The sequence below is a fragment of the Kwoniella europaea genome, chromosome 1, assembly GCF_036810445.1.
Source record: "Kwoniella europaea PYCC6329 chromosome 1, complete sequence".
Classification (NCBI taxonomy): domain Eukaryota; kingdom Fungi; phylum Basidiomycota; class Tremellomycetes; order Tremellales; family Cryptococcaceae; genus Kwoniella; species Kwoniella europaea.
In genome coordinates this window covers 15,436,398-15,455,666 of record NC_089487.1, presented here as the reverse complement: position 1 = coordinate 15,455,666, position 19,269 = coordinate 15,436,398, and the positions used below count along the sequence as shown (strand labels likewise).

The window sequence follows — 19,269 nt, the reverse complement described above, 5'->3', positions numbered from 1 at the left end:
TATGAGGTGGTATGATAGGATGCAGCATATGAATATGTTATGTATGTGGTGTGGCCAATACCCGAGGTTCGGTGTTCCTTTGTATGACGTTGTGAATCAACCTCGCAAAGATAACGACCACTCCGGCTTCTCATTCGACTTTATACACTTCGATCGTACCCACATCACACATACAGAAGAACGCGGAAGAGTCTAAAGCAAATCAGTCACTTGTGAGTATGACAGCAAATGTGCATCTGGTAGTGCTCATCCATGGATTATGGGGTATGTCCACTTTCTCTCTCTCTCTCTCGAGATGATTGGACGCTGATTTTCATTCGACATATCAGGTTCACCGAGTCATCTATCAGTAGCTAAAGAAGAGCTCGAGAAAGCCTGGATCGGAAATGAGAATGGGCAGAAGGTATCACAAGATGTAGATGGACCTTCGGACGATCCAATCATCACTAGTAAGATACAGAATAAAGATAAGGAAAATGGGGAAATGGTGATTATGATTGCTGGAGGGATGACTAGTCAGTTGACTTATGATGGAGTGGATGTATGTGCTAGTAGAGTAGCCTATGAGGTAAGTCAAACCTATTCTCTCGCATGCCTGTGTCGCTTGCTGAATTTAAGTTGCGATCGGTGTGGATAGGTTGATCAGAAGACAAAGGAGCTGGAAGCTGAGGGAAAGAAAGTAGACAAGTTTAGTGTGGTAAGTTAATTCGTTCATCACCATCAATACGATAGCTGATAATTGGGATGATAAGATGGGATATTCGTTAGGTGGACGTGAGTTGACATAATACCATAAATGATCATTCAGATTTGGTGATCATGCTGGAGCTGACGATGATACCATCCGTATGCAGTCGTCGCCAGATACCTCGTCGGATTATTACATTCTCGCCAACCTTCTTTCTTCGACAAACATCATCCAGTATCGTTCTCAACCATCTCAACACCCGTAAGCTCCAAATTCATTATGCGTTATACGCTGAAAACCACATAGCTGACCAGTGTTTGGTTGTGTAATTAGCATTATGGTATACCCAAGTACAGTGAGTGTTTCATCGTCAAATTGGATAAAGGTATGGTTTCCCACACTTACCTCATGACCTTCTGTACAGACACCCTACTGTCGACCGTGTTATGCTGGCTCGGTGCGAGGGTGATGTCGAGATCAGGCGAACAGCTATACGTGGTGGATAATTACTCGGATGAAGATCAGAGGCCTCTGTTGGAAATCATGGCTGATCCCAGTAAGTCCCAGCCCGGAACATCAGCATTGTGGTAGTGCTAAATTCTACGTATTTCATGTGTATAACAGGAGGTATATTCTATCAGGGATTAGAACAGTTCGATAAATTGGAAATATATGCCAGCGCGTAAGTATCACCCAAATCTTCCCTTTTTATTTGCCCATAGACGAAACATTGCTCATGACCTTTATTGTGCGAATAGTATAAATGACAATTCGGTCCCCTATCCCACCGCAGCTATCGAGCCTGTAGACCATTTCGCACAATGGGACGAACGTGGGTTATCAGTCGATTCAGACGAAGATGGTATAATACAGTCTTGGTCTCCAGCCGATAATGACAGTACTGTCGATGATGAAGATGATAAGAATAAGAATAAATTAAATAAGAGTGGCACAGGTTTCGGAATGAGGCTGGGTACTTTACCTCCTGTTTTGAGATATAGATTCCCTTTCAATTATGTGAGTGGAGTACAAAGCGATCTTACCTATTGTGTCTGAACCGGTTGGCGAAGAGGTGGAAGAGCTAACGAACGATATGATACGTTACCATAGATCATCTTGTTATTATTCCCAATCATGTTACCACTCATCATTATACTCATGTACGTTCATCCTCTTCCAGCACACCGCAAGGAACTTACAACCTGAAAGACTGACTTTGGTTTGATTTATATAGCCTTACTCGACAATCACTGGATACTACCCGATCTAAACGTCGTTTACAACTCCTTTCCCAAACTTCTTCCTCAGGATCTTCTTCTACACAAATACCAAGTTCGAGTGGATTATCGATCCAAGCTCTGAGAGATGGGATAAGAAGGATAGAGAGATCTTTGGAATCTGATTTAGTGGAGAATCAAGAATTGTTAGATTCACCTGCTCTCCACTCCCATCATCCGATCGGAGATGGCATTGCAAAGGACAGAAGGGGCGAGAGCGGGACTGATCTGAAGATAATATTGAAAGATAGTCAGATGAGGATGTGTTATTGGTTGAATCAATTACCCCTTGAGAAATATCTCACTTGGTGGCCTGAGATTACGAACGCTCATGCTACTGCTATTGTCAGGTGCGTTTCTTTTACCTCCTCGTCAAACTGGATGAACTATACTTACTAATTGAAATTTTTGTGGAAAAAATTGACTATAGAGATTCGCATAAGTTTCCGGTCCATGAGCGAGGAAGAGGTTTGATCAAGTTATGGGCTAAAAACTTGTTAGACAAGCCAAAACAATAGAACGGCTATATATTTGTGTATAGGAGTTTGGTATGTATATACATGTATCTGCATTATTGATATGTTACTGACGTGATACAACGACTAACTTGATTGACATACAACTTATTGTCATTGATTTGATTTCATGCACTGATAAATTGAATGATGGTGAATTTGATTTGACTACAAAGTTCAACGACTGACTATACAGATGACAAAGACCAGAACACAGCAGTCAGAAATTTCGCGATACAAGAAACCATCCATTTGAATTGTTCATCTTTACAAGGCACTACATCGATGCCATCGTCTCAAGAAAATATCGTTCCTATCGCAACTTCCTAAAAGATCCAAACCAATCGTCTGATTTGGTCCTCGATCGCGATTTCATCTTCGGCTTTGACATTTTCTCCCTCGCCTCTGACACTGATCGAATTATGAGTCAGCTTCCATTACGCTCGACCACCTGGAATAAGAGATAGAGCAATTTCAGCCCCAACAGCACGCTGACTTACTCATCTGTCGAGTTTCCTCTTGTAATCCAATCGAAGAATCTGACTTTTTAGGTCGCAACAGCTTGGCCATTTCTGCCATGCAATCAGAATCATCAACGTTCAGTAGCCCCCTCGGTCCTGAAAACCAAATCACTCACCTTTCCAAGGTGTCGGAGGACTTTCACTCGGATCTCTCTGCTCTCCCAGCCTAATCAGCTGCACATACATTAGAAAGTAAAAGGTTCATCTCAGCTGACTCACTCGACCTTCAAATACCTCTACAGCCTTCTTGACTCTCCCACTGACTTTCCTTCTATCCTTTGACTCCTCCCTCGGGTCTGCTACATTATCATACTGGACTGTCCTGAGCATATCACTCGACTTCGTAGATCGGATAGGCTCAAAACTTCTTCCAGAGGGATAAAAGGTGGGTACGGATCTGATTTCGGCGTCTCTCTCTCGGTACCCTCGTGATTCTAAATTTATAGCTTCCCAGTAGATCGTGATAATTGATCTTCCTCTTTCTTCCTATCTGGTTTCGTGGAAGGATGTATTTTATCCAAGACCAAGGAACTCGATCTGGATAACGGAGGTAAGTTCCAACTTGTCAGAACTTCGTCAAACAAGTTATCCTGTCCTATCTCGAAGGAAGTCTCTGGCAGAACGTCAATCAATGGGTCTTCGAAAGTCTGTAGATCTACCATGGAGAGCTCAGGCGAGGAAGAACCCGATGGTGTAGGGGAAGGGAATGGTCGACCGGATTTTGGTGTGGGTGGGGTATGTATTGTATCCTGAACATCCATCAATCAATCAACATGAACATCATCCTGTTTCAAGTAATAGACAGGACTGAAATTACAGAGTATCATCGGTTAGGTACTAACCTTGAGCTGAAGCTCCTTGATACGTTCCTCCAACATGATTGAACTAGGTCGACGAACGATTTTGAGCGGTTGCCAACTCTCTCCTACACTTGTAGGTATTGTCTTATCGATCAAAGATTCGAATGATTCGTTGAAGAATGATGAGGTGACTGGAACTGGTTTACGTTTACTTTGTCGTTGGGGAGTGATTATGTCTTTTGGAATGACGGGTAATGGTCGATTGGACGTTACTATTTCTGTTGCGCTGACGTTATTGCGAGGGTGAAACTCATCATTCCGAATATGTTTGGGAGTTGTTGGCTTTGATAAGCCAGGTCGAGAAGGCTGTTGAAACACATCACGATCTCCATATGGATGAATGTGAGCACTATTCGAATCAGAAGTAGCTGAGCAGGACATCTCGAAGACTGAAACCGCATGTCGAGATTGATTCCATCGTGAGTCGTACAATGTATTCGCTCCTGACTGAGTGGATGGCCGTGGTTTGGACGCTTGATGTGATCGAAGTGGGATTGGTGGACGAGCTAAAGTGTATTTGAAGGATATTTTGTCAGCTGAATATGATATTGGTGACAAGATCATATCATAGTGAGCTCACCTCCTCTTCGTCTTTCTTTATTGATCCACTCGTCATCCCGCAGAGGCACCATCACCGGTCCGGTGAAATGAGGTCGAAGCGGTTTAGGTGTGAGCCTCGCATCTGATGTCACCGGATCTCCTTGATAGAAAGGGTTCAGCAGAGGTGATACCTCATGGATAGATGATCTTCTATCTTTCGATTTGGTGATTGACAAAGCTCTACCTATCTTGTTGACCACGCCCATCGCTTTTGATCTCCGACTCTTGCTTGATTCAGCGAGGTATTCGATCCCACTGCCTCTCTGCAATGGCTGTGGGTTGAGGTCTGTGGGTGCAAGCGGCTGGATAGAAGAGCGGGATAGTCCTCGTCTATTTAGCATGATGGGTGGCGAAGAGGGCTGACCGAGCTCGGCTGAGCAAATACGATTGTGAAATGAAGATCAGTAGTGCGAGGGTGGATTGATACTGATATGTGAGACTGGGTCGAATGTGAGATTGGGAAGTATATCAGCTGTCTTGGGATGTATGAGACGAATGATAAACTAGGTCTTCCAATCGTCGTGAGAGATGGTGAACAGTATTGCAGCAGACAGGAGCAGGTGCACATTGGTGTATGTGCAGTCGCACTCCATCTACACAATGGAAATCAGTCTCGTTGTAGTCTCCTCCTGTGGACATCCAAAAGTGGAGGTTGGTTAGAGATCTGTAACAAAGGTATGCTAATGATCATTACAAATCTCTCTTCCAAGCGTGGTAGTCAATCGTGATCAGAATTTGTAATGGCATTACGAACCGCACGCTTGATCCGAAAGTGACCGATCTCGAATTTCAATGTCAATCGACAAATATCCTCTTGATCGTGAACTCTCATCTCTGCAATTCCTTTTCTATCTTACAAAGTACTTTTAACAAACCTTTCGAGATTCAGTCACGCGATGTCAGCTTTCAGACCATATTCCCGACCTCACCTCCTCTCACGAGCTATATCCTGTCAACACTCTCCCTGCCGTTATGCCCAGACAGCTTCAGCTTCAGCGTCTTTCGATTCCGAGTCCTCACCATCCTCATCCTCATCTTCGTCTTCATCAGCTCAATACTCTTATACTCGACGTAAAGCCAAAGACGAAAACTCCGCTTCCAGAAAGGGTAAAGGACGATCCAACTCGCTTGCCGATACATATGTGTTTCCCGAGAAGGGCAGACTCGGAGGTCCACCAGATCCTTTTGAGGTGATGGCATTGGAGAGGGGAGCGACAGAGTCAGAAGTGAAGAAACAATGTGAGTTGGGTCGAGTCACAGATGATCATGTATGAATTTTAGTTATAGAGGTGTCTATATTGACATGGATATCGTCAACCTTGTTACAATTGATCATCCTAAATAAATGCACTTTAATCGAAAGTGAATGCTGATCAGCGTATTTCTCTAGATTATAAACTCGCTCTACTCCTTCATCCCGACTCCTCCCATCCATCCTCATCACACGACCACTTCTCAACTCTCAATCGAGCCTACACTCTCCTATCAACTCCATCTTCTCGAAACGCATACCTCAAGACGGGATACGGGTGGAACTCTCTCTCACAATTTACGCCTAATAGGCCACCTGGCGATTACAGCATGCACGAGGAGATTATGCGTCGTGCGAAAGGTGGAGCATCACACTGGGAGAGAAGATCATATAAAGATGGTAGTCCAGATTGGGGAGGGTTTGATGGTTCAAAAGGATGGAAGAATTTTAATGATCAAACGATGAATTTCGATCAGGGTACGTTCTATAATGGCACGGGAGAAGAGAGGTATATGTCGAATCCTAGGTTCTTGTTTGTACTTGGTATAGTGGTGAGTTGAACATTTCCCTTATCAGATCGCTCTTACGGAAGATGGAATGGTTGTTTATCGAGAGGAGAGGCAGGATATCTGGATATCTCAACGGAAGATCGAATCGTAAAGAGATAAGGTATCGATACTGATGATCTTCTCTGATTCTACAGGGCTCATCTCTTGCTTGGATGCAATATCATCGACTAGGTTCAGCTACAGAGACGCACCGCGATCTATTAGACAGGCAGAATACGGAGTGAGTAGCATCTAAATTCATATATCCATCTACACATAAATCGTCCACAGTTCTTCTGTTTCCAATGGGGATAGGGAGGTATAAAAGGAAAAAAAGCTGATCTCACCACCTCACCTTCACCTTATAGTGCATCTCAAGCCCTCGCTCAAGCCCGATACGAAGCTGCCATCCACGGTAAGACGCGTCGCGAGCAGATACGTCGCAGAGTTAGGGAAGCAGAGATAATGAAGGAGTTGGAGAAGATTGAAAATGGACATGGTCATCAGACTCTCGCTATTGCTGCTCCACCATCACCTCAATCACAGACAACATCGAATCCATAGATGAGTAGATTACCCATGTATCTCTAGAAGTTGTATGAAACACATAACCCCGGATTGGATTGATTGGATTAAAATTGAATAGGACTGGATCTTGCTTACAACCTATGCATCCGTGTAAATCATCTATAAAAACAAAACCATCCAGCCATGAAGAAGACTAGAAACATTATATAAACAAACTGAGGATACAATATGAGAACAATTGGACCATGAATATGGATATGATAAGATGATTCAAACCAAGATGAATAGAAGATGGATCAGAATCGGAAGATGTGGAATTTGATGACGAATAATTGTGATTTCCACAAGGTGTACTACGCAAGTGTGATACAAGAGGTGAAGATCAGTATTTCCCGTACGCTGATAAGTAAAATATAAACAGAATTCAAGCAACTCACCCGTGAGGTTTAGCTGTTATTGGATTAGGTACCCATCCTATACACATTAGAAATAACTGATCAATAAAGAGGTATTTCACCATAGATACTGTAGGTAATGTCTGCTCACCATAGGTTATACCAGTCTGCATCGACCAGTCAGAAGCTTGTTCAGTCTTCCAAGTCCAGACGACATATCCGGACTGTATAACATATGAATAGGAAGGACCAACCGTTGTTTTCTTCTCAGTCAACCAACTGATCAAACATATCATGGATGTTATAGTACAATGCTACTCACAGCTTGTTCATACACCCACGATTGGATCTCAAAGCTCCTCGCTAGATAGTCGACATACTCCGCTGAGAATTTGGAAGGGTCCGAGCCAGTCTTTGCACTACAATCGCCTGGAAATTGAAGTCTGCGATGACCGTGTATCTCATCAGATACCGTCACTCGCTTAGCAATAATACACAAAAGGACGCAACATGACTTACGGATCAGAAGTTGTCAGAGTATTATCGTACCTCGCACCTCTTCCTTTACCGTTCAACCAAAATGCACAGTCGGTATTCGCGGCTGCATATATCATTGGCTTTAGTCTTGAAAGTCTACATTGTAGTCGACTTACGAGTCCATTCTCCGACTATCGTCCAATGTATGTTATTTGATTGTCTCAGATACTCGACTTGGCTGCAATACCAATCTAGATTCGCGTTGTATCCCATCGAGAGAAGATTGAGATCGAACCTTTAGTAATGATCAGAATTGGACAGAGTAAGTGTTAGCTGGAAATAAGTTCGATCAATGGAAGGGAATTAATCATTTTTGAACGTACATTGAGTAGATATGCTATCAAACAAGAAACAAAAAGAAACAAAAATTAGCAACAAGAAGAATATCGCGATCCTATTCAACTTCAAGAGAACACTGATTCGACTCAACTCACAGTATCCATAGCTACATCCCAATAATCAGGATCCATCATAAAATTCTCCCAAACATATAAACCCTGGTACGATTGATCCAACGCTACCGTCACTCTTTTCCCCTGGGCACTATCCCTTATCCTACTATATGCAGCTTGGTAGAAACTCTTGAGGATGTTCACCTCATTAGGGTTGTTTGGAAAAGGTTCATTCATTACTTCAATGGCTATGACTGTATTTTGATATTCATCCTTAACGAATTCGTTAGTCATTGTTGACAATGCGTCGAGGGTTCGTTCGATATTCGTATCGTTATAGAACCATTCGCGAACACCTCGAATACCAGAGTTGTCCCATGAGTTTTGGCCGCCGGGAGCACCGTGCAGGTCGATCATTACCTAGTTGTGACCAAAAATAGAGAAATGAAAAGTCAGCTATATGAGATGTAAAGTGATTGTTCATCGATTGGATGATCTCACCTTTAATCCTAGACTTGCTGCCCATGTCACAGCCAGCTTGAGATAGTCATACGCTCCTGTTGATGCAGACCAAAGTTCAGCTATTGAGACCATGAATTCGCCATATATATATTTTTATATATATGCATATATGAGAAAAAGAGATGACTTACCGACTAAATAAGGTTCTCCATTCTGGAGCGGTATGACAGACCAAACTACATCGTCATACAATAGTCAGCTATGTATCAAGTCTACCACAATCCTCTTGGATCGGAGAAGTAGCTGGAAATCTGGCGACGGGTTTTACTCACATCCAATCTGTATACGTATAGTGTTCAATCCTACCGCCGCGATACTGCAAACCATAATGATAAATGATCAGTTTGGATAAGATTTCTTTTCACTTCTGGACTGTACCATTTGGCTGAAGTCCAATTTACATTGAAATTGAAATTGAAATTGAGAAAACCCTGCTTACTCTTTCAGTTCCTGATATTTGAACCATGTATTCCAATGATTCCTTATCTCACCCATCGTATCATTCTGATAACTCATATATACCCCGTAGGTCCATTCGTCTACTACCCAATCAGGTTTGTTGAGGAATAAGGAAGGTGTGATCCATGGCTGGTCGATCGAATGGAGCGAGGTAGAGATAGAGTTAAGAAAGGAGACAAGTGAATTTCGGATTGAGTTGAAAGAAAGTGGTCATGGTAAATTGCAGATAACAATAAAACAAAGTGAATTCAAGCTCTACGGAGAACCTATGATGATCGACTTTACTCACTTCCAGTACTAACCTATCACAATCCATCATTCTCAAGTCAACCGACTCGCTCATTCCCAAACATGATTATAATGAGCAGTAAGAACCCAACTCACCATCCACCGATATTCACACCTCTCATCGGATCATGTCCCCAACTAAACCCTCCTCCCGTATCATTGTTCTGTCTCTTCTCTACCTGATTGGTCTCAGAAAGGTTTACACGTAAATTCGGTGACCTACCTCGATAGGACGTAGGAGAGGCGTTGACGTCGACTTTGATGATGTTGTTGTCGTTGAGGATAGTCAAGATAGAAATTAAAAGGAATGATATTATACTTGATATCTTCATGGTCGCTGATTATACACTTACAACTCGATACTGTTGAATAAATAGGTACGTGAGATTGTGAGTGGGGCTGATAGGTATTTTATATATGAGTAAAAGCCCAGGTTAAGTAAGTGCTACAAACGTTTGAAATTCCAAAAATAAACGTTGACGTTTTCCGCATGACATTCACGCTTTTCCAACGACCTATCCTAGACTTTTTCTTCATTTATGCTTCTTCTTCGTTCACTTTATCAATCAACATCATTTGATGGATTGATTTGTTTGTGTACCCTATCGTCCGTTGATTTCGGTCGACTAAATGCCGAGGTATGAATAGGATATTCGTCATTATTGATGATGTTAGTTCGAGGCTATGCATTAGTTTTCCGTACTAGAGGGCAATTAACAGAGTACCCCAGAGACTCCTTATACCTTATCATTGAATGTTAGTATGGGTTGGATGTAGATGTAGATTATAATCCAACTTGAAAAACATCCCGCAGTGATATCCGTATGAATAAAGGACGTTGGTTGAATTGGTTTGATCGGAAGTTCCATCGGTTGGTGCCCCAGAAGGTCCAAGCTGAAACCTTGTTCTATGAGTACGAGTGATGTTCGGTTCAAGACGTTGATATATATATATATTCAAATGTGATGCATACGTATACTTGATACTTGATGTCAAGTTGAGCAAATTACAAGTCCTCGGAAGACACAGGTCCAACCATGACCATCTACATCAAACATCATTCTCATCAGTGAACGTACTGTACAGCAGATTGACAGACGACTCACCTTGACTTTACCTCTCTGGGTGTTTTGATCCTTCTCGATACTGATATCCACCGTGATCTTATCAAATACCGATACACTGATATCACCTTTATTGCTTGGGATCTTGATAGTATAGTTCTCAGGATCGAACGTGTGTAAATCCTTTTTGAAAGTTATCAAACCTTCTAAACCAAGTCTGTAAACACAAGTCGATCAGTACAGTTCCAACTTTTGGGGGAAGAGAGTGGGATCACTCACTTCGATACGAAAACAGCCAAACCATTCTTGAAAGTTCTGATGACAAAAGCCTCTTCCCTACTACTCTTTCCACTAGTCGCATCTACATTCCCAGTCTTCTCACCTCTAGCTTTCAATGCCAACCCTACATAAAACTCTACACTGGCTCTACCGGCCATTTGAGCCAACCTATGTCTCTTGTTCACCACGTTCAGAGTCTTCTCAACATGAGATTTGGATTGTAGAGATGGGTGTAGAGGGGTGTAATTGATGGCTGCTGCTAATTGTCGGTGGGCTAATACATCCGCATATCGTCGAATTGGGGACTATAAAAAGATATATCAGCATATATACACATTACCCACCGATCTACCTCAAATCGATCATGATCGTAAGGCAGATATCGATTGCGAAATGATGTTTAACCTACAGTGAAATGCGTATATATCGGACTGGCCAATCCATAATGACCATAAGTCTCTTTCGAGACACTTCCCGAACAAAAGTACTCGGCAGATAACATACATCTAGTAGCCATAATTCTGACCAGAGTGTTGAACTCGGGTTCTTTGGGATCCTACAACACACACAACAAAACAACATGAATAAGCCTCTATAACATTCGAAGATCAGTATACATTGACTCACAACGCAAGCATCTAATGATTTAGCCAAAGCGCCCGAACTGGACACATCCAGAGTCATGTTCTTTCGCTTCTGTAGGATATCTTGTAATGCTTCAAAATTCGTCTTAGGTGGTGGACAATGTCGTCTAAAATCAAGTTCGTCAGGTCGATGCTCAATGGACCAGTGGGTGTAGTTATAGAAAAAGAGGAATCGCAAACAATGATGACTCACCTTAGGACAGCCGTAGCGGGGAAAGTCTCTTGAATCTTCGCAGCCACACTGATATTCGCTAACAACATGAACTCCTCTACTAGACTATTCGTTTCCCTCTGTTGTTTCTGTTCGACATCGATTGGTTCAGTACTCTCCGAAGAATTCAAGTGTATCTTAAGTTCGGGTGATGATAAAGATAAAGCACCAGCTTTCATACGACCTTCTTTCAATTTGATGGCGAGCGTGTTTAGTAAACGAATTGATTGGGTCAATGGGTCGTTGAGAGATCTACCAAATACCTGTCAGCTCTGTAAATCCGAGAAAGTACCCGCTTTGAGCTCACTTGTCGTCTTTTCGAAGTTGAGCTGCTTCATAGGTGAAAGCTTCCTTGGAAGCGATAACCGATTTGACAAATCGTACTTTGACTATCTCGGCTTGTTCGTTCATTTCCTATTGTAACGATCGTGAGTTGACTATACGGGAAGTCTACTTCAGATAACTCACCCAAATCACCGAGAACGCTAATCTTTCGACAAAAGGTCTCAACGAACAAAGATTGGTACCGAGTAACGAAGGTAACATATCGATACGCTTGTCGACGAGATAGACCGTAGTCCCTCGAGAAGCAGCTTCGGAATCCATGGGGTTGTCGGGATGTACAAAGTGCGATACATCGGCGATGTCTGGTCAAGTTCATTATCAGCTGAGAAGCTCACATGATGGCACGAACTCCTCGAAACTCAGCTGATGAGATTCATACTCACGAACACCAGCCTCGATGTTACCATTAGGCAATCTCCTAGCATGCAACGCATCATCTATATCTTGACAACCTATGAACCAATAGACGAACGTATCAGCTTGGTCCTCAGACGTGCCGATGAAGCGTTTAAATGAGAATAACTTACCTGGAGGATCGATACTACAAACTATCAAATCTCTCAGATCCTCTCGATCTCTCCATTCCAGATTTTCCGCTGCTTTAGGAGGTACCTTCCACTGATCTCCTTCTTCAGGTAAACAGTTCAATATTGCTTTACCAAACGGTCTATACGGAACTTCGTATTCCAACAACAGACTCTCCTGTTCAGCTTCTTTTGATTCTACTTTACCTAACGATCTGACGAAATGACCATCGGGATATCTAGAGTTGACAGACCATGAGTCTATGGTGACGAGGATCTTTTGGTCGATGAGAGATGGTGCTTGACGGGTACGTAATCTGATACGAGGTAAGGAGGTTGATAAGGGTGTGGCGAATACGGTTTGTTGAGAAAGAGATGTTAAGGCTGCTTCGGATAATGAGGATCGATCGAGGTGGCATACATAACTATTTGGAGCACCAAGATGAGCACAGTGTCTTCTTTCATAAATGGAAGGGTCAAACTCACGCTCGCCAATTTCTCTTGACTATGCCTACTACTCTACCAGTAGGTAATATGTCCTTGGGTTTCCGCTTGGTCTCTTCATCGACATACATCTTTTCTGCTTTTGACTTTTCGATCTCTTTCTCAGCAAGTCCAGGTGATTCGTCATCATCTGCATCATCGTCTCGGAGGGCCACTGAGATGAGGACCAAGTCAGCTGTGGAGTCATACCATAGAGAAGGGGAAATCAGCTTACAATCTTGATCTACGACTTCCGTTCCAGGCGCCTTCCATTCTGATTCAGGTAAGATCTCCACTACTACTACATCTCCATTGACAGATCGGTTCATCGCCTCTCGTCCAACGAGCAATACAGGCTTATTGAGACCAGGAACGTTGACGGTACCCTAAAGTTGAAAAAAGATTGTGAGCTGTCACGAAATACATGTCCGAGGTACATCATAATCTCACCTCTAGATAATTGTATTGATTAGCATTGAAGTGACCTTGATGATACCTTCCAGTCTTCACACCAGCAAGTAAAGTATCTTGAGGAAGATACTAGATTGTGTTAATAGCAGATATCAGCTTGTCTGTTTGTAGTCTACCCGCAAATTGAAGACTGACATCTTGATAAATCCTCTTTCCTTTCTTCTCCCCTACCGAAACTTCATCTACACCTCCAACGACCAGATCGACCAATCTTTCTCTTTCTTCACCTATCATTCCATCTACATAATCCCTAGCTGAGATAGCCAGTAATCCTTCTCCATCCGCAATCTCCCTATTTCGTCTATCATCGGTAAGCAAGATGAGTTTTGGGAATTTCGAGGCTGATTGTGACAGATGGGAAGGGTAGAAATGTAATGTTTGTCGAATAGCTATACATAATAAATCATAATGTACATATGAGCTTCTTTCTCCTACTTGGTGAGATGAAAATGCCAACTCACCTCGATCATTTTTATCGTTTATACTTTCTTTATCTTGGTCGTCTCCTTCTTTCGGTAACGTAGCAGTTTCACGCCTTTCCTCATTCCACCATACCCATATACACCTATCTTCATCTTGTATGACCTGTTGCAGTCTGTTATATAAAGGTAATGATCGATGTCTGGTTTCCCTGATTGTAGTCGAAGGTATGATGAGTGGTAGAGAAGGTGGTAAAGCAGTGAGAAGATCGATCTACGCGGAAGAAGTAAATAAGCTGGATATTACTTTCGAAGCATGACAGACAGCTTACCTGATGTAATACTATATTCGTATCTATTACTAACCAATGTCCATCACCATATTTGGTATGTTGCGTGTAACCTTTTGAAGGTAAGACAGGTCGATATCCTGGGAAATCTACACATAATTTACATTCCTCAAATCCACATGGTATATCATCTCGTAGATATCTTTCTCTCAAGACTATATATATTGATATATCAGCTGTATTCTAGTTCGATACCCAAATGGACAGCTGATAGTGAGATCTAACATCACATACTATTCAAGACTTTTCCTCTGGCAGTTTTCTTCAAAAACTTGTTCTGAGCTAACGGTACATCTGCTCTAGCCCTTTTGAGGATCGTGATAGGTGGATGAGGTTTCGATGAGCTTGGAAGAGCCGTTGTAGCTGTTGCCATTTTGTGAAGCCTCCAGTTTACTGCTTCTACTCCGATAGTCTGTTACACTTGGGCAGTCTGGTCAAACTGAGTATAGATAGGTGGATCAGTGAGCTTATGAATCGTGAATTGCAGGTTGAACCGTCGAGATGGAGGCAAGAAATGACAGAACAGAAAGTAGATGATGATCGAAAATATCATTTATTTCATGATCGCATTTAAGTCGTCCTTTGGAAACGTAACACGTGGTGATATGACGTCCACGTCCAAAAGTCAACTCAAGTGCAGTCCACCACTCATACTGCGCTGACTTACATCTGTTCTCTCTCATCTAGCACAACCAAATACTCAGTAGCAAAGCAAAGCAACTGAGCACAAGAGCACCCGTCAACATGGCTCCTCCCGTAAGGCAGCCAGAAAAGCTGAGAATAGGTTTCATACATCCTGACCTCGGTATAGGTGAGCCCGACTCCGATAGCTATCCATCCATCCTGAATACATTTCATAAACTGATTAGTTGCTGTCACGTTACAGGCGGCGCAGAGAGGTTGGTAGTGGATGCTGCTGTATCATTACAGAACCTAGGTCATGAAGTGGTGATGTTCACTTCGAGACATGATCCCAAGAGGTGTTTCGAGGAGACAAGGGATGGTAAGTGATCATGCCATCGTCGTCATTTTCTGGATCTGAAACCCAGAAATGAATTGTACTTGTCGAATCGTTGAATCCTTGCTAATATGGTAACTTTGATATGACATATAGGTACACTCAAAGTACACGTCCTAGGATCATCAATCCCTCGTTCTCTCACCTCTACTGTCCCATTAACGATAGTATTCTCAATCCTTCGTTCATTACTCTTATCGATCCTTTTGATCCTTTCCATCCACTGGCCAGAACCAGCTGTATTCTTTAATCCGCTCGCACCTTTAAAGCCATTTAACGTATTTATAGTAGATCAACAATCAGTTTCTATCCCCCTGATCAGACTCATGACAGGTACGAGGGTTGTGTTTTATTGTCATTTCCCTGATAAACTCTTATCGGGAGGATGGGAAATAAATATCGATGAAAATGAGAAGAGAGTGGAGAGAAAGAAAACAGGATTGTTAAAGAGGTTATATAGATGGCCTATTGATAAACTTGAGGAATTCACTACTGGTATGTCCACTGATCATCATCATACAATTCCAACCCTTCCACGCGAAGAAAAACTATCGTTGTTTTCTGCCAAAGTATGACTGATGTTTCAATCGTCTATGTATATGTCCAATAGGTCAATCAGATATAATCTTATCCAATTCGAATTTCACCTCACAAGTATATTCCAAAGTATTTCCATCATTGGCGAAAAGACCTCCAAGGGTAGTTTATCCTTGTATAGATGTAGATAATTACCAATCATCAACGCAGAAGAAAGGAAAGGGAAAAGGCAAGGAAAAGGTTGATTCGGAGATTGAGTTGATCGCGTCGTGAGTTTTCAATTACCTTTCTCATATCTTGACATTATGGTTATAATGCTTGATTCATAAGAAATACCAAGGATTGGCGCTGATAAGCTCGATAGTGATCGACCGACATTACTCTCTTTCAATCGATTCGAAGCTAAGAAGAATGTCGCTCTAGCTATTAAAAGTTTCGCAAAGCTCAGAGATGATGGATTGGTATCTGATGATGAATTTGATAATCTGAGATTAGTGCTTGGAGGTGAGCATCCGTTCTACCTTTGTGTGTATATCATTTCTTGTCCCATAAGCTAATCCAATTCAACGCAATGCATCATAAATAGGTGGATACGATAAAGATGAACTTGACAACATCACCACACTCAAAAACCTCGAAACACTATGTAACGAACTATCCCTTCGACATCATACCATTTCATCTACCGATCCTATTCCAATCCCACCAATGGACAACACTCAAGTTTTGTTCATCTTGAATTTCACTAACAAACAGAGAAGTCATCTGTTGACTTCCTCCAATACAAGAGGATTGTTATATACACCTTCGAATGAACATTTCGGTATAGTCCCATTGGAAGCTATGTCATGTGGCATTCCAGTCCTGGCTGTAAATTCAGGTGGTCCAACAGAAACTATCATAGATTACGAACAGAACCTAGACGAAGGTACGGGATTCCTCAAATCACCTAATCCAACGGAATGGTCAAAAGCCCTTTCAGTACTGTTACATCTATCCGATCAAGATCGCGAAAAGATTTCGAAATCTGCGAGAAAGAGAGTAGAAGATAAGTTCAGTTTGAAAACATTGGGTAAAGAGTTGGAAGTAGCTTCGAGGGATGCTATCGCCATGGGAAATATAAATGAGGTGTTAGGTGATATTTTGATTTGGTCAAGTGCGGGGTTGATTGCGTTTGCGGCTTTGGGTTTGGCGGTGACAATATATGTGTTGAACGAGTAGAGTAGGTCGATCGCGTGATTTGGGTATGTATAGATTGAACACAAATCATGAACGAAATTAATTCGCTGTGATCTGGCAGATATCCAGGATATTCCAGCTTCTTCCCACTTGGACTGGTAGGAGTTGGCTTGATATATTTGATCATACCTTAGCTGTGCTCATTGAGTGCCGTTCCATAGCGAGTATTCACTTATCCAAATAATCCTTCAGATTATGCTGGTGCAGTACTCAAATGGTTATTGGTAGTATCTTGTCCTGCTTGACCTTCCATCGACCATATTCGCAAAGTCGCATCGATCGGTCGAGGATATCCCTTTTTTACACTCGAATTTCCACCATCTTCAGGACCACTTTCATCTTCCAATTCCTCTTCAGATTCACTGAACGAAGACTCATAGTCATCTTCATATTCATCCTGAAGATGTTTTCTCGATCCCGAACAGGTGAGTAAGAGCGGTTGGAAAGGGTGAAACTGGACTGATCCAACGGCATCTATCCCACACATCCTATATCATTAGCTAAACAAATTTCGTAGATATAAGGAATATTTACATACCTTGATGTAGTTTCCCTTCGAATATAGGTTTTGTGTCCATAGTACTGATATCCCAAATTCTCACCGTTCCAGTCTATGTCAAATCAAATAAGATACAGTTAGTATAGTGTGCAATTTCAGTGACTGAAAGATGCATCGGAGGATTACAGCATTGAGACCCACCTCATCACCAGATGATAACCATCTTCCCCATGGATCTACGTCAAAACCAATCCTCTGATTGGTTGAACCACTCCTCTCGAAAGATGAAAGAGGAGCAGATAAATCACGGGCATCGTATATCTGTATGCTTAATGAACGCCTCGAGGAGATGAACATGATAGTTGGATTGAGAGGATGCCAGCCGATCTATTTCGGGATCAGTATATCGCTCTGTATATGACTATCCGGATATCGTCAAAATCTCAAGGGAATATATGATAAAGAGAACGGGAGGCGATAGTCACCTGTGTCACGCCACCACCTACTAACCCCTCGACATGGGCTAAAGGGGTAGAACCTGTATCTTCCGAATATAACGATACAGAGCTCGAACTGGAGTATGTACCAGCTGCAAACGTTCCTGAGTAATCTGGACAGAATGATAGAGCTGATATGATGCCTATTCAAGCAATTCAGGAAACAGATCAGCTTCACTGTACATTCCAACAGGTGTAAGATACGGTAAAGTTCTCAGATAATTGGAGAGGGGATAGTTGGAAAGCAACGTCGGTATGATCAGAGATGACATACCTTTCTGTCCGCCTTTCTCTTTCTTGGCATAAATTAATTTCAACCTTTCGCCTTGATCGTACCCAGGCGAAGAGATATCAAATACCTCGATGGAGTTCTCGCACCCACAGTATAATCTACTACCTCGTCAGCTTTCCGCTGATGCCCTTCAGCTACCATAAAGCTCACTTTGTACCTGTATGATTGAATGTCAGACTATGAGGGGCGATGAATCTCTCTCGATGATCGATAATTGGATAGCTTGCTCGTACCTACAGCCGCATGATCAGTCAGCTGGAAGTTACTTCAGCGCTATGAGCTATTCACTCTTCCATCAGTTCCATCTATCAATCTGACCGGTGTATCCCTTATCGAAGCTACGAAACAGAATGTCTCTGGCGTGTGAGGGGTTGCAGAGGGATACCATAGTGTCGAGTGAATGGCATCGGGCTGGTGGAACGATCGAGTCTCGAAGGAAGAATCATCGCTGACTCTGTAGTGAGATGATTTCGTCAGCTACGTTGGGTCTGCATTAGTGGTACAATAAGGGGTAATTCACTTATGTATTCGTATGGTCCTATCTTCAGTGGTAGTAAGTACAGCCGAACCATCCATGCACCTATACATGCCATGTATATCAGTACGATGACCGGAATTCTCACCCTATAGGTGGAAAGATTGGATATGACATACCATCTGGCAGACCTCCAGAAATTCCCTTTGACTTCGGCTTCGAAGTCTCTCGCATCTAAACTGAACGAAGAAGCTGGGGCTTGTTCGAGATTATATACCGGTGCAGAAGGCCATTGCTGAGATGCAGCTGCTTCTGCTGATGTGGGCTCTTCCATTGAGGGTCGGTCTTGAGGTTGCAATGAAGAGAGAAGAGGGAAGTGAATCAGAAGCAAGTCGATGTACCGAGTCCGAGTTGTGTTTTGGTTTACCTCCACTCTCGTTTCCTTTGGTTGATTTTGCTTTTAGGTCCAAGCAAATCACTCGTCATGCTACTCCGTATCCTCATCTCTCCTTAGAATTCAACTTGAATTGCATACCCTAT

At 42.4% G+C, this 19,269-nt stretch overlaps 8 protein-coding genes across 8 annotated transcripts; 3 read left to right on the top strand and 5 right to left on the bottom strand.

Annotated features, from left to right (window-relative positions):
* Positions 1-218: 218 nt before the first annotated feature.
* Positions 219-2,483, top strand: V865_005887 (uncharacterized protein; the record flags this gene model as incomplete). Its single annotated transcript, XM_066229653.1, has 12 exons — positions 219-264; positions 330-568; positions 638-697; positions 753-774; positions 855-949; positions 1,022-1,043; positions 1,113-1,244; positions 1,313-1,370; positions 1,447-1,705; positions 1,799-1,848; positions 1,923-2,315; positions 2,396-2,483. The coding sequence occupies 12 exons, from the start codon at positions 219-221 to the stop codon at positions 2,481-2,483; spliced, it is 1,464 nt and encodes a 487-aa protein (XP_066085750.1).
* Positions 2,484-2,793: 310 nt separating this feature from the next.
* V865_005886 (uncharacterized protein) lies at positions 2,794-3,331 on the bottom strand (the record flags this gene model as incomplete). The annotated part of the gene is made up of 4 exons (XM_066229652.1): positions 2,794-2,891; positions 2,981-3,052; positions 3,118-3,154; positions 3,221-3,331. The coding sequence occupies 4 exons, from the start codon at positions 3,329-3,331 to the stop codon at positions 2,794-2,796; spliced, it is 318 nt and encodes a 105-aa protein (XP_066085749.1).
* A 110-nt stretch (positions 3,332-3,441) lies between these two features.
* V865_005885 (uncharacterized protein) lies at positions 3,442-5,029 on the bottom strand (the record flags this gene model as incomplete). The annotated part of the gene is made up of 4 exons (XM_066229651.1): positions 3,442-3,750; positions 3,844-4,367; positions 4,442-4,763; positions 4,826-5,029. The coding sequence occupies 4 exons, from the start codon at positions 5,027-5,029 to the stop codon at positions 3,442-3,444; spliced, it is 1,359 nt and encodes a 452-aa protein (XP_066085748.1).
* Positions 5,030-5,357: 328 nt separating this feature from the next.
* On the top strand, positions 5,358-6,825 carry V865_005884 (uncharacterized protein; the record flags this gene model as incomplete). Its single annotated transcript, XM_066229650.1, has 4 exons — positions 5,358-5,700; positions 5,852-6,264; positions 6,417-6,502; positions 6,630-6,825. The coding sequence occupies 4 exons, from the start codon at positions 5,358-5,360 to the stop codon at positions 6,823-6,825; spliced, it is 1,038 nt and encodes a 345-aa protein (XP_066085747.1).
* Positions 6,826-7,222: 397 nt separating this feature from the next.
* Positions 7,223-9,714, bottom strand: V865_005883 (uncharacterized protein; the record flags this gene model as incomplete). The annotated part of the gene is made up of 13 exons (XM_066229649.1): positions 7,223-7,263; positions 7,336-7,408; positions 7,507-7,627; positions 7,704-7,785; positions 7,838-7,956; positions 8,045-8,058; positions 8,156-8,533; positions 8,615-8,670; positions 8,767-8,811; positions 8,908-8,951; positions 9,075-9,223; positions 9,384-9,396; positions 9,479-9,714. 13 exons carry the CDS (start codon positions 9,712-9,714, stop codon positions 7,223-7,225), a joined length of 1,371 nt encoding a protein of 456 aa, XP_066085746.1.
* Positions 9,715-10,388: 674 nt separating this feature from the next.
* Positions 10,389-14,545, bottom strand: V865_005882 (uncharacterized protein; the record flags this gene model as incomplete). Its single annotated transcript, XM_066229648.1, has 17 exons — positions 10,389-10,427; positions 10,489-10,663; positions 10,726-11,030; positions 11,135-11,281; positions 11,353-11,476; positions 11,563-11,832; positions 11,888-11,994; positions 12,049-12,227; positions 12,309-12,377; positions 12,453-12,874; positions 12,936-13,107; positions 13,168-13,318; positions 13,383-13,472; positions 13,539-13,792; positions 13,865-14,096; positions 14,155-14,327; positions 14,407-14,545. The coding sequence occupies 17 exons, from the start codon at positions 14,543-14,545 to the stop codon at positions 10,389-10,391; spliced, it is 3,048 nt and encodes a 1,015-aa protein (XP_066085745.1).
* A 371-nt stretch (positions 14,546-14,916) lies between these two features.
* Positions 14,917-16,948, top strand: V865_005881 (uncharacterized protein; the record flags this gene model as incomplete). The annotated part of the gene is made up of 6 exons (XM_066229647.1): positions 14,917-14,983; positions 15,059-15,175; positions 15,287-15,685; positions 15,801-15,996; positions 16,092-16,231; positions 16,314-16,948. The coding sequence occupies 6 exons, from the start codon at positions 14,917-14,919 to the stop codon at positions 16,946-16,948; spliced, it is 1,554 nt and encodes a 517-aa protein (XP_066085744.1).
* A 211-nt stretch (positions 16,949-17,159) lies between these two features.
* V865_005880 (uncharacterized protein) lies at positions 17,160-19,063 on the bottom strand (the record flags this gene model as incomplete). The annotated part of the gene is made up of 9 exons (XM_066229646.1): positions 17,160-17,440; positions 17,505-17,577; positions 17,667-17,852; positions 17,951-18,105; positions 18,237-18,352; positions 18,405-18,487; positions 18,543-18,708; positions 18,775-18,834; positions 18,909-19,063. The coding sequence occupies 9 exons, from the start codon at positions 19,061-19,063 to the stop codon at positions 17,160-17,162; spliced, it is 1,275 nt and encodes a 424-aa protein (XP_066085743.1).
* Between the last annotated feature and the right edge of the window lie 206 nt (positions 19,064-19,269).